Here is an 18003-nt window from a genome sequence, read left to right as displayed (position 1 = left end):
GAAAGTGCCTTAATGGTCTGGCTGGTCACTCTGCTGACAGAGTGTTGTGACAAATTCCAAGTCATTACTGCTGCATTGTTGCATTTTACCTGTGGCCAGGTATTGTAATGTTGTGATGACTTTCATCTCAGGCGTTATAGTGTTACTATGCTGGGTGGGACTAATAAGCTCCACCACAAACATTATCCCTGCACGATTGCGCAGGTAGCGTGTTATTAAATCACTGTCATTTAGCATACGGAAAATATCTGTCCTTTCTCTTCGTCTTTTCGCCATCTTGTCTGTTTACGCCACTCTTGGGCTTCTTAAAAGTCCTCCTCGCCACTTCTTCCATTTTGTCGCCTTTTGTCGGAGCTGTCTTAAGACCTACGACGCTGTGTGAATAACTTTTATCTTAGCAAGTACAAATTCTAAGAAAAATCTTTTTAGCGTTAGAATGCTTTGTGAATACCGGCCCAGATCTTCTCAACCGTCAAGCCCTGCAATTCTGCAATCCTCAAATGGAACAGTAGAGGTCCCTGTCGCCTCTACAAAACTGAACATTGCGTGCAAAGTCCTGTAGTTGCTTCATCTCATGAGAGGAGATGTGCAAGTGGCTTTCCAGTTTCAATTAAAAATAAAACCCTGTGAACACGATGATTATGATGAGTGAATCCTAGTACCGTTGATGTAACCATACTCCTTCCGGTCCACCTATTATCACTAATTCTCTCATCCCTCATGAAAGTGGGAGACGTGGGGTACACTCTGGACTGATCACAAGTCAACCACTCAAATGGGATGATGCTACTACTGTAAAATATAACTTAGTTTTGTGCCTTTTACAGTTTGGAAATTTACTGTACAATTTGAACCTGGAGAAGGTATAAAAAATACATTTGAACCCAATATTTATGAGATACATTAGTGAAGAATGTACGTGACTTATCCAGTTCGGGGTCATTGCAGGGGCTGGAACCTAACCCAACTGACTGTCAATAGCAGTGTGATAGTGTAATGCTTAAAAGTGGGCTAATTGAGCCACTACACAACCAACACTCTTCATGTGTTTTCAACCTTCCATATGAATCTATGTCAGGGTGTTTCTCTGTGATGTCGTGATAAGCCCTTAAACTCACCTAAGACCTCTCTTCAGCTATCGTAGCAGTCAGCTGGGCCTTTTAAAGCCAGAACATCACAAAGCCGTTCAAAGTTAGCCATTCATCGTCTCATTACACCCAAGCTCTGCCTTTGTGGGTCAGTTAAAGCTGACATGTAAACCCCCAATCACAATGGCTTCCTTTGAACAGTCCGCAGTGCACCCGGTGGGTCAAAGGTATTTTGGCTTCAAACTGGGTCATCTGTCATGCCGTGAAATAACTTGTGTTTAGTTAATGCTTTCAGGGATTCCGACTGAGACACTTCCATGTGCTCCCCTCAATAGATATATAGCTAAAAGTATTTAACTTAAAACTAGATGAATTTCATCAGTCAGCGGTCAACCTCAATCGGACGAATCGGTGCGTCCAACAGTTTGAGCAAGGCTCTTGTCTGCTCAAACATGACTGTGCTCCAGTGGACAAAGAAAGGTCCAGAAAGGCGTGCGTCGATGGGTTTGTTATGGGAAGAACCTGAGAGCCTTCAACTCCATCCATCCATCCATTTTCTCTACCGCTTGTCCTAACTAGGGTCGTGGGTATGCTGGAGCCTATTCCAGCTGTCTTTGGGTGAGAGTCAGGATACACCCCGGACTGGTTGCCAGCCATTCGCAGGGCACATATAGAAAAGCAACCATTCACACTCACATTCACAACTATGGACAATTTGGAGTCTCTGATTAACCTAGCATGCATATTTTTGCAATGTGAGAGGAGAACCCATGCACACACAGGGAGAGCATGGAAACTCCACACAGAGATGTTCCAACGGACATACGAGCCCTGAACTCAACCCTGTTAAACACCTTGAGGGTCAACAGAGATCACCAGGCCCAGTTTTGCTACGTGTGTTTATGAAGTTTGCAACAATGAGAAGAGAAGAGAGTAGTAATAAACAGAGGTAACAGTGGGCATAGTGGGAACAGGAAACGTTTCGAGACCTGTGAAAAATGTACAGTACTGATATTTTCCTACTTTCTTTGGCCCCTTTCAGACATGGGACCTTAGAATTGTCATCACTCCTGAATGCCGGTATTAAAGCAAAACTGCAGGGTTTTTTTTTTATTTTGCCCATCATCCACAATCCTTATGTGAGACATGAACAAACAAGCCTTTCTCATTTCTATCTGTTCTAAGGACATAAAAACAGATAAAAAGAAAGCTCATTACTGCATGTAATGGGATACACCTGTGCCGCCTGCAAAGACTGCTATTAAAACACCTCCAACAACCTCCAACAAGGTTTTATGGTTTTATATACATGCTGTGACAAGTACATTAATTCATACGGTATTTTACATATTTTGTCCATTTTAAGCATTACCAGAACTTCCTTCCTCGACGCATTGATTTCACATATCAATATAGAAACGAATGCCTACGCCGAGCGTTAACTTTTACAAACTCAAATAAAACACAGCACGTGTGGTGTCAGTTCAAATATGTAGCCTTACCTTTTTTGTAGTGGTCTGGGGCATTGCGGGTGAGTCTGTGGTGAAGCCAGTCACTAGCCGGCTGGGAGCTAGCCGGTGTGTTCTGGCTAAGTGTATATGCGCTAGTAACATAGTTCGATCGGCGTAACAATGTTGATAATAATAATAACAATATCACTAGAGCTTGGTTAATATGCACGTCACATTGTATGTAAACGGAGCATTGTTGGCGGTTTCTTTTTCAGAAGGCTTTATAGGCGGAATAAGTGGATCCCATACGTGCATATCTGTTTTTATCCCTTTAGAAGAACACACAAAAGAAAAAGACATACAGTATGTATTCGTGTCTCACATAAGGATTGTGGATCATGGGCAAAATTTCTCATAAAGTGCAGTTTTCCTTTAAAGAAAGACAGGAGAGGTTATCATTGTGTTTCATGCAAATACTACAACACAATTATTTAACAAAGACTTTAAAATGTGTGTTTTATTGGTTGAACGCTGAATGATGCACCAGAGGGCACTACTCTCTTTCTGTCCGCCTACTGTACATGACGGCTATTGGAGTATGTTCTGGCTCTCTCTGACAGCGATAGTGGACAATAACAGACTATATGAATTAATGATGCCAGTTCAACTGGTTGAATGAATGAAGCCAACAAATGAAATGCTACAATAATTTTTTATGAAAGATGCATGTGCAGGAGGATTGATTCCATTTATTGCCAGGTAGCCTGTTAGTTTGAATGATAAATCAGCTGAAAAAAGTGCTGCATCATAATGTTGTTGTGGGAGAGAGCTCAGGTGTCTCATCCACTGAGATGAAGAGCACTTCGGCCTCTGACATTTCTCCAGTGATGAAACTATAAATTTTGGAAGTCACCACTGTGATGATTCAGGGGGAAAATATTGCTAATAATAGCTATATTTCAGAAATCCTAAAACTGTTGATCATAACCACCACGGTGTTTGACCACAGAGCCTGGTAAAGTCTCAGTCAAAGTGTAGGAACCACATGCGTGCATGACGCATCTTTATTTATACATCAGTCTATACAGATCTGCCCTGAATGGAGCTGTGTGTCATGAATTTAGTTCTTTGCTTGTCTGGTCATCTCTATGGTTACCAGTGATAGTTGTGGAGGAGGAAAGGGCTACAATGTGGGTTTGCCATCTGAGAGGTTATTCATAAAAAAAATATGTTGAAGAAGAGAGATGAGGTTGTGCAGGCAGTGTGATTTTAAAACTGTCTTTTATCCTTGTGTGCTAAGCCACTGGTGTGGTGAAAATGAGCATTTTCTTGGGCACTAATTAGGCTTTCGGTTACACTGGTGAAACTAATTATAGCTTAAGTTTGTTTTAACATGCTGTGGTGTGCAGCTGGGTCTTTGCTGTGTGGGCTCTGACTCGCTGGTGGAACACACAACCACAGGCACACAAAAATCATCAATCATTGTTACGAGACAGGGTTAGGCTGGTTAGGCAGGGTACACAACATCCTTGTCATACCCACAAGAGCCACCAGTCCAAGCAGTGTGGAAAAAAACGTGATATCAGCACAATTAAAAATTTAAACCTGTCCGGTGTGTGTGTTTGTGTAAGAGAGAGACATTATGGTTCAGCAGACTACGATTGTAGAGGTCACTGGAGCAATGCAGGAGACACTACAAGGTCACATGTGCCCGACTGTTGTTCTCCCCACATTCCTGTTTGTCCATTGGGAACAAATATTGTGTTGTTTATGCATCAGACCTCTTTGTCATGGGCGCTCTCGTCACCCTTGTTTTCTCCCTATGCCTGCAACACTGCAGGACAATGATGTTTGAGTAAATAAGCCGCGATTGTTTTGTTTTTGTGTGTGACTTGTTTTCCGGTGGAACCTTCTGTGAGAGCCTGGAGTGGTCAGTGTGTTTGTAGGTCAGGTAGGGGATTGTAAAGGTCAAATCAGGACACGACCGAAAACCTGCTGACTTCATGGATGTCTGTGGTGGAACAGGGCACAGTGAGGCGGGAGAGAAAATACCTGTTTGTATAGAGTGAGGGAAGCTGGGAAATAAAGGTGACATACAAAAAAAAACAAAACTACAAGAATGTTTTTGTGCCTTTATTCAGTCAAATAGACTCCAGCTTGTGATCAAAAAGTTCACCATTGCAAAAAGGCGAATGGACAAATTTTTCCATTATCATCATTAGTGTATCCATTGAGACACATTCAGTGAAGAACTAATGTAAAATCCACTTTGTTCTGGGACTTGAGCCAAGTCATCATGAAAGGTTTACTATCAATCATACATGCACTTGTGCTAAGTCATTTTACAAAGGGCATTAAAAGATAAAATAGTAATATGTCATCAGGTGGAGGCTAGGGATGTAAATCTTTCTGTGATAGACAATTCCATTCGAATCTAGATACACAGGCGTTTCAAAAATGATACACAATATTTTAAAAAGAGAACGATTTCATACAGTGTACAAACAATACATTCGATATGATTCGATTGGATACGATTCTACGGTTACTTTTGTTGATGTAGACATTAATCTTACATTATAAAATAAAGGAGACAATTCTATAAAAGTGTCATTCTTACAGTATTACAGTAGCATGCTGTATTACAGTATTACAGTACCGTCCAAACACAAAAAAAAACCACTGAAAAAAAATTGTGAAAAAATAACTACATCACGTTTTATGTAAATGGATCAGAATTTTGGAAATATGGGGCCTTATTTCATTCAAAAAATAATATATGGTTACAAATTCCCCAGTTTTGCATGTTTATGTTTGTTCGTTGCGAGCGGCGACCTGTCCCAATTTGTTCGGCGGTCTTTGAACGCACCATCTAACTTTCTCCCACACTGCAGAGATAGACTACTATACTGTATTTTCCCCGTTTTTCTTCCACCTCATATTTGTTCCCAAATGCTGATACTATGTGGGAATGCATAAAGGTAAGATTTGGTGCCGTTATTGAGTGCTGATGTGAATATTTGTTTGTTGGATTTGTGCACAACCTCAAGTTAATTCACGCAAGCAAACAGCGACGTATAATCCTCTCTCTGCAAAAAAACTCCAGGCTTGTATTGGTGGATGTTGGCTCTGTATTCACTGAGTGCTTTTAATTTGATGTTGTCCTGTCTTAGTTTTACACAATACATAATACATGATAAATTAGGTCGCTATAATGTACGCACTGCTACTATTTACATCTGTTCACGGTAAGCTCCGGTGAATGAGCGACAATCCTTTCACCGGCAGGCCAGGCTCTCGTGTTGTTTAAAAGACGCACTGTCAACCGGTTGCTAGCCTTGCCCTACCCAGTGCATGTCTCTACAATCGATTAATCTCAGGATTTATGTCTGATTCTTATCGATCCAGGACACTGTTACCTCTTGCCAAACCGGATATCCGGTTGCAACGGTTTATCGTTCACAACCGTAGTGGAGGCATAGAAATTGTCCACTCTAGTTCAGTCAAAACTTCACAATTATTGACCCAGAATGCGCCAAAGGGGTTTAAAGGTCAATTTTACTACCAATGTATCTGCACCAATTGTAAATTAGTTGATTTAAAATCACTTAATACTTGATGCTTTTGGTGGTGGTCTGTCCATAACCCCGGAGACCGATTACATGTTTAATTACATGTTTAATGTATTTTATATGTAAAATGTGAAAGACAATACCTGTAGATTATTCCAGTTCTGGTCAGATTTCCGTGATGAAGAACGTAGTTCCACTTAGTTGCTCGGGACAATTAAGTAAAGACTTTGGCTTCTCGCTGTTAATGGACTACAATGCTGCTGCATATGTCTTACAACTTCATGTCAAAAAATCCAAACTATCCCTTTAAATTCAAGGACAATATGTTTTTATAAAACCATGTCTTACTTCTTGCTTACTTACAAACAAGCAAGCAACAGTTTTAGAAATGATTGTTATCAGTTGACAAGGAGTCTGACCAATCCAAATAAATTACTAGTTTGAATGTTTATTATTGAATGTTTTGGTGGCTTAAATTATTGAGCAACAAGGTGATTGAAACAGGAAGGTTGTGTGCGTGTGTGTGTGTGCATAATTAACAAAGGTTAAACGGTATACGGACCCTGCCTGGATGTGTTTGTGTCTGATCTGCCCGAGGCAAGTGGGCTCAGGGGGGGTTTGTGTATGTAGGCCAGTGGGATCACGCACCACTGGCTCCATTTGACTGAGGTGGATCCACAGAACAGAAAGGGAATGACAGGGTATGGAATGGAGCAATGGGGTTCAAAATAGCCAATGGAAATGAGAGTGGAAGAATGCAGCCAGTGTTTGATATATTGGTGGAGATGAGGGGGACTGCTGGGGGCTAGGGGTGACGGGGTGGGGGGAATGGGAGGGCAGTAGAATCAAAAGGTCCAGGCATTTAATGACTCTCACATGCTGACTGATCTCACATGCTGACTGACCTCTTTTCTGACACGTGGTCCTTTGAAATGCAAAGCTAAGAGGCCTATGATGACTGATGAACAACAAGCAATTACAACTTGCATATGATCATTGCAGAAAAAATTACATTCATTCACTCCTGTTTCTTGCTTTGAGAAAAGTGAAATGCACCCAAAACTACACTTTTTTGACATGAAGTTGTATGACATCCCCATCAGCAGTGTAGTGCATCAACAGTGACTTACTTCCCACTTCGTCCCGTGAGCCCAGCTCTGGTCAGATTTCAGTGATGAGAAACATAGTTCCACTTAGTTATTGGGGTTACTTAAGTTCGACGTCTCAAAACAATGCGCATTCCAAAGAGTAATACATTTGCATGACAGAAATGCCTCCTCGAAAAAATCAGACCTCTTCACTTTGGCTGACGTCGTATAAATGCGCGTTTCTCATCACCGAAATCTGACCAGAACTGGGCTCACGGACCAACTATGGGGGTAAGTCACTGTTGATGGACTACACTGCTGACAACTAACTTCATGTCAAAAAATCTAAACATCTCGCTGTAACATCTCACTGGGCTCCATGGACCTTTAGGGCTGATTTTAAAACACAAATCCTCACTTTACCGGGATGTTTTTTTTTTGCACAGTTTATTTATGTCAGGCTATGCACAGGAACGTACACTGACACTTATTGACACATTTAGGCCTCCATTTATTCCCATGAGAGCTGACAACAGCACTAAACCTCCGACCTGGTGTCAGGCCTGGTTGTCATGGTTATAGATGCATCGTTGGTAATGGGTTGTTTGACAGGAGTCAATGGACTTGACATTGGTGATGGAGGGGGATTGGTGTAAACCAAATGGTGGCGTGTGACAGCTTCAAACTCACTGAAACACAAAGAACTGGCGGTCACCTAAGCAGTAGACACAGCCAGATGCTGATTAAGGCAATGATGGAGGATTGAGGTGCCTGCTCCTGCACTGCCAGAGCAGCCTCATCAGCTACACTCTTCTTGCAGGCATAGTGATTCATATTTGATTCACCTCTGGATGGAACGCCTGGTGGAAAGAGACTATGGAGAGAGAGAAGTAACTGGAACAGACATTTGCACTGATACAGACGTGAGGATTCTTTTAACATCTGGTTAGCATCCGGAGTCAATTAGCACAACAGCCCATTATACAGAAGTGACCTTTGAAAACTGATCCATTAGGGCAGCAAAGGGAAGATGGACAGTAAAACATTTCAACAAGCCACTATGCAAAGGGTCTAAGGCTGCACATGGAGTCAAATGTTCACAGCAGGACAATGTTGTATGTGTTAATTTGATCTGATCGTGTGGATCACTTTTTTGACAGAAAATCAGACGCAGCTAAATCTCATTTCAACAACCACATCTGATGATTTTGAAGCAGCTTGTATTTTGGATTTTACTGACAGTAGATTCACTACCAAAATATGTAAGTGTAAAGAAAAATACTTATCATTCATTACATTGTATTCTTTGAACTATTTATTCTTGTTGAAATAGGTCTTTTGTGTGTGTTACAACACTATCTCTGCTCTGCAAAGAGACAAATGTGCACAGTAGAACATTTTCGCTTTTTTTTTCAAGCCTTTTGCCTTTCAAACATTGTTCTGCAGAGCTCTTTGGATGACAACAAGTTTTGTTGGTTTGAAGGCCAAAATCTGCAGGCTCACAATCTTCTGTGAGCACAAAACAATGAGCAATCTCTCCCTCACTACTGGAGCGTCTCATTTTTTCCCACAACACACACCTGCAGCTGTGGATCAGCCAAACCAGTGAGGTGATTTGAGCTGTGTTTCTTCTCTTTCATGGGATAGAGACAAGTAGAGAGAAAACACAGATGAATGGCAATGTTTTTTCAAGGAGTCACATGTTTGCTAGCCGTTATTGCTAGTTTTCTGATCGCTGTTCCAAGATGAAGTTTATGGTCTTGTATAATGCCTTGTGGTAAATCAATTAGATTATTCCTTAAAACGTGCAAAAACTATAACACACAGACCTGCCAACCTTGAAGAAATTTTAGGAGTATCAGTCCTTTATCATCCAGTCAACACAGCACATTGAGATAATGCTGGTTGTGTGCTACATTACTGTCACAGACAAATCATTAGAGAAGTACAAAAAACCTAACATTGAATTCAATCAATTACTAGATGAGATACACACTTTTTCTTCAATAGTTCACATTTGCATAACTCTTGAATCTTGAATCTTGAATCTTGGATTAACACCGACTTTGGGTTTCCCCCGACAAATAGACAGGCCCTGTCAGTACTAAGCCATTACCGGCGCAGTGGCGTCTTAAACAATCTGATATAAAAGCATCTCGTTAATTCAATTGCTCTGTACAAGGTTTCAGTGTTATTTTATGATGAATAATTCACACTACATTCCTCATCTGAAACAGACTCAAGGGGATGCTGAGCAGAAAGAAATAGGAGGACGTCGATGAGAGGGAATACAACGGGATCGCAGCGGAAAAGCAGATAGATTCTAACAATATTAACTAACCTAATGCTGTCTGCAGAATCTTATCAGCTGCCACTTAAGCTACAGTGAGCAGTATAGATTTTTCTCCGGCAAACAGTAACACCAAAAAAGAATAGAATATAATTGTAGATTGTGGAAAATAAATGTATGGAGATGGAAAGGAACAGCTTGATATAAAGAATACCACACCATGTGTCAAATAGAATGGAGGAGGCTGTGTAAAGGTATGGGCATGTATGGCTGCTAATGGAACATGCTCACTGGTGTTTATTGCTGATGTAGCTGTTGACACAGTTAACAAAAAGGGCTCACATTCAAATGATACAAATCTGATGGGCCAGTGTTTCACAGTGCTGCTGTATAAAGATCCAAAACATACTGCAAAAGCAACTCAAGACTTTCTGAAGGCAAACTCATTGAGTAATCACTTAATGAAGACAAAAGTAAAAGCCACAAGACCAGCGGCGGTTCTGCCTTGAATGACGCCCTGGACTGACCGACGCTGTGGCGCCCCACCCACCACAAATTCACACACCTAGTTTTTCTTTACAAAGGCAATTTTTTTTTTGTAAAAACTACTGGTATGTTACGTTAAAAAATAAAAAAAAAATACAATAATAAATAGGCAGAAAAAATAAGCACAAAAAGAATGGAAAATTATTTTTTTGCAGGGCACAAATCCTTCAAGAATCAAGAATCTTTATTGCCACTGTGTTTCCACACAGCGACATTACGGTTGGTAACTCCCAGCTATGTATAAAAAAAGGCACACTACGTACACTATGTATGTATGGGGTGAAAAAAATGTGCATCCGCACGGTGGCGGATTAGTCAATAGTTGCATCCAAACGGGAATGGATCACTACACGAAAACGACATTTGGTATCATCGTTGCAAGGGCTTGCTCAACAAAGTACTGGAATTAGGAACCCGTGTATCTGCATTCAATGACACTCACAGTGCAACACGAAAGACGGCAGGACAGGAAGAACTGGAAGTGGAGTTTCAAATAATAAACTCCAATGTCTAGTATTCTCTATGCAATGAGCTATGCTAGGATTTGAAATAAACTACTTTTTAGAATTTGACTAGACACATTAGGTGTATTTGCACAAAGTATCAGAATGGCATTGGTATCATCAATACCAACCAGTATCAGATTTAAAAGAAAATCAATGGTTTTGCACATTACTACCGGGAACCTTTTTGATGTTGGGGACAGTGCTAATAACTGGCCCTGTGTCACTCAAAATCATCAGAAACGTACGGTTGTAGGGGTACATTCCCACGTGACATGGACGGTATCTGTATGATGAGTGTCTGACATGGGGAAAGCACTTTACAAGACACCACTTAAGACATGGTGGGAGAAGGCATTTATTATTTACCTAGTTAAACTTGCTGTCTCTTAACTGGATTGAAAAGCAAAGCAAATTACCTCACACTGTAACATAATGGGGGGGATTCTTTTTATTCAATTTTTTTTTGAAAACGTCAGCACTATGCTTTCCGTCCGTCATGTCCAATGAGAAGTCACCTCTCACTCACCTCAAACGCTGGCCCTATTCCAGATACGCATCGACCCAAGTGTAAATCTAATTTCCATGATTCTCAGTAGGGCTTTTAGTTTTACAACCTTACGCAGAGCAAGGCAAACATGCTTGCTCTATCCTACTATGGCTCTCGGAAAATGAAACACTGGCACATTCCAGATGAAGTTGTTAATATAAAAACATATAACATAAGTTGAAATATGTAATGATTTCTGTGTAACAGAAAAACACTTTTCAGTCCATTGAGGGCCAAGTCTGCACAGTCAAATATTCACTGCGCTGGACTTTGGAGTTTGGAGGAGATACACTGTAGATGAGACCAATTGCTCATTTTATTGAGCGTAAGAGATTCACATTTCGCATCTGTTGGCTGAGCTGTGACCATTACAATGAATTAAGACTACTGGAGCATCTCTGTCTCCTCCTTTCTAACTCCAACACAGCCGTTGGAAAATAAATGGTGCTTTTAATGTGATGTATATTGCTATGGCCCATTTCCCATCCCTGTAAAACCCAGATGCATTTATTATCACCATTCAAATGGCAACTTCAACTGACACGTAAAACACAACAGTTGTTGTATGACATTATACAAAGTGTGCATTTTACCCGGCCAAGTGAAAACAAAGTAGAGAATCTATTATTTATAAGGTCACTCAGGTGTCAACTATTACTTTACTGCTCAGCTGAAACAGACTGTCATCCGAGCCAGTCTGATTATTTCTGAACACCTCTATCATTGACTTGTTCTTATGTGGGCATGCAGTCGTTAGGAAACAGGGCTGCTTTCACAATTACCCCAAAACAAACCAGGTGAACTAAACCCAAAAGCAGCATAAGATGGCTCCTACAGTAATGAATCGTCTTATATGTACTGTATGTCTTGTCAAAATCACAATACAAACAAAGTACGGTCGTCCCTCACGTATCGTGGATAATTTTTTCCAGACCTGACCGTGATAAGTGAATTATAGCGATCTAATTTATCTTCTTTATTATGTATTGTGTAAAACTAAGACATGAATAACATCAAATTAAAACCACAAAATTAATGACGACCCACCATCCACCAGTTCAACTTCAAGCCAAGTTTTTCCAGAGAGATTATTACATCGCTGTTTGACGTGTGTGGTAAAAGGCGGTGCGCTAGCATGAATTAACTTGAGACAAATGTGCACATTAGCACTCAATAAGTCATCAAAACTTACCTTTATGCATTCCCACATAGTATCAGCATTTGACACCAAATATGAGGTGAAAGAAAAATGGTAAAAATACAGTAGTAGTCTATCTGTGCGGCATGAGATAAAGTTAGCACACGCACAATGGACAAGCGTCAAGTGAGACGGATGTAACAGACAGAATCCGGACACTTTTCAAAATAAAACAAAAAAAATGAAATAATGGAAATTATTTTTTCTTTCTGTGCGGCCCAGTACCGAATGACACATGCGGCCCGGGGGTTGGGGATCACTGCTCTACAGGGCGGGAAGGATGAGGGGAAAGAAATAAAATCCTATTTTTTAGTGTTCAGCGCTCATCGCCCACCCCGTGACATGGATCAAACAAAAGCGAGTAGTGAGGCGGGTGAGTTCACGGCTGGGCCTCAGCCCTCAGGTTAATTATAAGGTATAAAAAAAGGAATTTACAATAGTAATTGCTCAAAAATAAAACATATTTAATTCTTAACATTATATGATATTAATTATAATTAATAATAATATAATTTATAATTAATTATATTAATTATATTGCAGACCAAGAGTCTCAAATGTGTTGCATGTTTTTGGAATGTGGGAAAAAGCCAGAGTACCTGGAGAAAACCCCCCCCCACACACGCGGAGAACATGCAAACTCCATGTAGAGTAATTTGTGGTGGGTGTGGTGCAGGCGCAGGGGGTGCCACAGCGTCTGTCCGCCCAGGGCGTGATTCAAGTCAGAACTACCACTGCAAGAGACGGCCGCCGTTAGCATAGCAAGCTACCTAGCAAACTATTTAGCCTCTCCAATTTACTTATTCCAAACTTCAGAAAGTGTTTCAAATGAAGTGGGGAAAAAGGACAAAGTAAGAAGCCAAAATCTTACCACTTCCACATGGAATGGGAGGAGAACTGGGAGGAGCACTATGCCATGTCAGACTACGCTATGGCCGACTACATGCAGTGTGAAGGTAATCTAATGTCATGTAACATTACTGATGCCTACTGGCCAGAATACTACGTATAACTTGTTTTTCAATATTTTTTGACTAACAATAGTAGATAGTCGACCAAGAAACAGCGGCCATTTATTAATTTTCGAAAAACCGTGATAGAATGAGGGAGTGATGTTCGAACCACAATGTAGCGAGGGACCAATGTATTGTCTATAAATATTATGGGTGTCTTACAATATTTCACTATTGGATGATACGAGGAGCCTGATTAGGAGTCTGATTTGATCAACTTCACTGTCGAATTGTATGAAAATGTCATGTGATCAAGATTGTACCTTTCTGACTACATGGGGGTGCCCACGGCTGCTACTGAGCATACATTTTACATACAATGTCTTTGTTTTTGTTATAAATTGCGTATTATGATAAAAAAAATCATCCCAATTTGTGTTAATAAAGAATTGAAAATGATGTGTGTGTTTAACTTTAAACTAGGGATGTCCAATATTGGCTTTTTTGCCGATAACCGATATGCTGATATTGTCCAACTCTCTATTCCGATATCAACCGATACCGATATGTGTGACATCACATATCTTTTTCTTGAGTAAAATTCATCTAAAGCAACAATACTCTTAAAGGAATAGTTGTTTTGTTGGCTACTCCACCCGTCTCTGAGTAGAAAATGAATGTATTACATATTTTACATAAGAATACATTTGTGTTTCTTGTGCCTTGATTTATGTTATTTTTGGAAAGATTAAATGTATTTTTTGTTAAAGTGGAATTGTTTAAAATACATTAATTTGCTGGTTATTATTTTGATTGATAACTTTCATGTTCTTATTTTATATTTTTCTTTTATTCCATTAAAACTACTACTCATTAAAAGTACTTTTCGGCACTACTTTGTGCTCTATAGCTGATGTAATGTGAATTACTACTGCGTGGAATCAATAAAATTCTTAGCCATCTGAGAAGATCAAATGTATTGTTTTTGGTGCCTAACTGTTTCCCAAGTATAATAGTGCGTGTGTGAATGTATAAACGAGAGGCATTAATTAAATTTCTTCATAGAAAGGCGCTTTATAAAAGTAAGTGCATTTATTTGTATTCACTTACAGTGCAGCCTTGCCACATCCAATATGGCGGCGTCAGCACGCATATGGTTTAGACAACAGCACGTCCTGTTTCCCAGCGTGCTTTGTTGTACTGTTATTGTAAATGGATTCTAATGGCTTCTTCTTTCTTTAAAGACATCGTGAGTAAGCATGGTACGTGGAATGGTAACACCTCCGTGATTTCTATGGCGCTCTTAAGTCCATTGTGAGCACTGTTGGTACTCCATCCATCCATCCATTTTCTATACCGCTTCTTCCTCATTAGGGTCGCAGGGGCATGCTGGAGCCTATCCCAGCTGACTTCGGGCGACAGGCGGGGTACACCCTGGACTGGTCGCCAGCCAATCGCAGGGCACATATAGACAAACAACCATTCACACTCACATTCACACCTATGGACAATTTAGAGTCGCCAATTAACCTCACCTGCATGTTTTTGGAATGTGGGAGGAAGCCGGAGTGCCCGGAGAAAACCCACGCGCCCTTGGGCATCTCCGTGTGGAGTTTGCATGTTCTCCCCGTGCTTGCGTGGGTTTTTTCCGGGTACTCCGGTTTCCTCCCACATTCCAAAAACATGCATGTTAGGTTAATTGGCGACACTAAATTGTCCATAGGTATGAATGTGAGTGTGAATGGTTGTTGGTCTATATGTGCCCTGCGATAGGCTCCAGCATGCCCCCGCAACCCTCATGAGGAGAAGCGGAATAGAAAATGGATGGATGGATATACAGTTACTGTGTGCGATTGACTGGCGACCAGTCCAGGGTGTACATTGCCTTTTGTCAGCTGGGATAGGCTCCAGCATACCCCTGTGAGGATAAGCCGCGTAGGAAATAGATGGATGGATATACAGGTACTGTATATACAGTGTGGAAAATAAGCTAGTATTTGATACCTGCCCCAGAATTATGCTATTTATATATATGTTATTTATATATTTGTTTAAATAAGTACCCCCCTACAATGCCTTGAAGTACTCTCAGGGGTACCAGTACCCCATTTGAGTACCATTGACAGAGGATACAGCACTACATCACTGTACATCTGCTCTGAAACTAGTCTCCACAGCATATCAGTCAATGTGAAGCATCTTGAAGCACAAGATGAGAATTTGACTTTGAAAGAATTGGGCTTTGCTGAGCTCATCAGCTTTGATGAGAGGGCTTAAAGTCAATAACAGTGCCCTGGAATTACTGGGACTATTTTTTGTGCATTTGCGGTGAATTCAAATGTATATCCATGCGGTGCTGCGTCTAGTCCAGCTCTGGTTCAGTGTGATTGGACCGCCCATCAGCCAGTTACCAGGGGCGTGGATCAAAGCGAACTGAATGGGGGGGACATTTGTGTGCCGTGCCGGTGCTGCCGAATCTCAGCGGAGACAGACGATGAAAATAGTGTATTTGTTGGGTGGACTATCATTGTCCTCAGTGGTGTAAAGCGGCACGACAGCAAGCGACGCTGGGGCGGAATGCGACAAGAGGGAAAGCAGATACATACAAGCAATATTACCATTTCTTTTCAGTCGGCATGTTTTTTGGATCCGTTTCCGAAAACGGGATTCAAGCGTACTTCATCAGCAGACGTCGAGTAGCCGCTGAGGAAATGAGAATGATATGCAGATAATCCACATTTCGTCGTGGATTAATGGCTAATTTACCTTGAGCCATCTTTGACGATGCCGCCCATCGTTAGCATCAGTTAAAGGCAGGTTGTTGGAGTGGTGTTGTATGCTTCTTTACTTTTTTTTTTTTTACCAAGGTAAGTCGTGCCTATATCATTTAATCCAAATATAATGTGTGTGAAAATGGTAATTGTGGCGTCGTTTTAAAACAGCGCTATTGCTAATTCGTGCTTCAGCCTGCACATTATGGGTTCTGCTGAAGTGCTCTTAATTTATTTACTTGCTTTACACTTATTGTGTTGTATAAAGTTTGTGAGCGAATAAAAGTAATACTAACTGTTTTTCTCACACTCTGGCATCATTTCTTCTGCAGTTCTTCATATTGGATACATCTCGCCTGTGTTATCCATGCAAGTGTTGTTGGTGGTGTCTGTTGGGCAACTGCGTCACCGAGTGGAAGCTGCAGGTATTCATCTGTAAGCTGCATATTGCGAAATCTACTCATGGCACCTATGACCTGCAAGCCAAAGTGACATAACTCTTGAATCAGCATGGAACCGGAAGCTAATTCAAACTCAGAGGACCACCCAGGACTGTATTGTCAATCACAATATGAACTGCAAACTATGTCTGGAGCCATGGATGGCGGAAGCCATGTGGACTCAGTGGTGAGAGGTGGCAGCGACCCTTCGTTCAGTTATCAGAAGATTGTGCATCAGAGATTCATCAGGAGGAGTCTGTGGTTCTCCGACACAGATGAGCAGTCCTTTGAGGCATCTGAATGTGATCACAGGCTCCTTAATATAAACCTGCGAACAATTGTAGGCAGGACTCGAGGGGCTAGTGTTGGTATACATGAGGACTCCAGCACTGAGAGTCAAGGTGGACAAAAAGACAGTGCTACAGAAAGTGCCAGCGCTGATGAAGAAAGGGGGAAAAGTGGGAGAAATGTATCAAATGCCACCTGCGGCGATGGGGGCAAAACCACTGTCAAGCCAGCCAGCGAGGAGACGGAGGAAGAGGCAGAGATGAAGGCTGTTTCTACATCTCCAGGAGGACGCTTCCTCAAATTTGACATTGAGCTCGGGAGAGGGTCCTTTAAGACTGTCTATAAGGGCCTGGATACAGAAACCTGGGTGGAGGTTGCTTGGTGTGAGCTGCAGGTAAAGTAGACAAAAACTGTCTTTCGTGTGACAATGTATAGCAGATAGGGATGCTCCAATTGATCGGCCACCAATCAATATTGGCCGATTTCCGTGGAATATAGCATGATCGGCATGTGCCGATAAATGGCATTCAAAGCCGATCACAAAATCTGATTGGCGTGCGGCAGCAAACACTAGATGTACGCTGTGTCACGTAGGTTTGTAAACACCCATATTGAGCCGAAAACGGACACACTTTGCCCCGCATTGCAGTAAGAATCAAAATTAGTCTGTAAAACCTCATGGATTCAGTTTGACAGCTTGGCACAGGCTACGCCAATGAATCCCAGCGTTTTTGATCACTCCCATATCAAACGTATTGCCGATCGACTTATCTTGCATCTTTGTGTACACGCTTTGCCTAGCTCTCAGTGACGGCCGCGAGCTAGTTATCCGCCTAGCTTTTCATCTTCAGACTCCAAATGTTACTTTTTACCACAGTGACATTTTGTTTGTAAAACAAGCAAGCAATGCGGTTAGTTCGGAGCTTGTTTTTGTCCCATGGGGAAGTGAATATCACATTCATGGGGTACGTACTAACTTTTTCAAGTGTCGCTGAACCATTTAGCTCTCTTGTTGCCTTGTACTAATTATGTCTTGTCCTCAAAACACTGTTTGTGTGTGGTTGTTCAGTGAACACAAACACATACACTGTAGTGTGTCCAGCCTTATGATGGTGATACTGTCACACGGCTCTCCTATCTCACCAACAGATTTTGAGTAGCTCACCAAAAGATCAGAGAATATTTGCTTAAACTCTCAGAAGTTTTTTATTCTATTCTATTCTATTCTAGAAGAAAATAGCATAAAGACGATGGTCACACTGTTT

At 41.2% G+C, this 18003-nt stretch overlaps 1 protein-coding gene across 1 annotated transcript in view; it reads left to right on the top strand.

Annotated features, from left to right (window-relative positions):
* The first annotated feature begins 15606 nt into the window (after nt 1–15606).
* LOC129185081 (serine/threonine-protein kinase WNK2) overlaps nt 15607–18003 on the top strand; it is a 39935-nt gene continuing 37538 nt past the window's right edge. The window contains exons 1-2 of the mRNA XM_054781768.1: nt 15607–16106; nt 16343–17132. Of these exons, the coding sequence (XP_054637743.1) occupies nt 16521–17132 (612 nt within the window). The 5' untranslated portion in view covers nt 15607–16106; nt 16343–16520. The remainder of the gene's footprint in view (nt 16107–16342; nt 17133–18003) is intronic.

This window comes from Dunckerocampus dactyliophorus, chromosome 1 (genome assembly GCF_027744805.1).
Source record: "Dunckerocampus dactyliophorus isolate RoL2022-P2 chromosome 1, RoL_Ddac_1.1, whole genome shotgun sequence".
Lineage (NCBI taxonomy): Eukaryota > Metazoa > Chordata > Actinopteri > Syngnathiformes > Syngnathidae > Dunckerocampus > Dunckerocampus dactyliophorus.
Note: the sequence above shows the minus strand (reverse complement) of the source record. Positions and strands in the feature narration are given on the sequence as shown.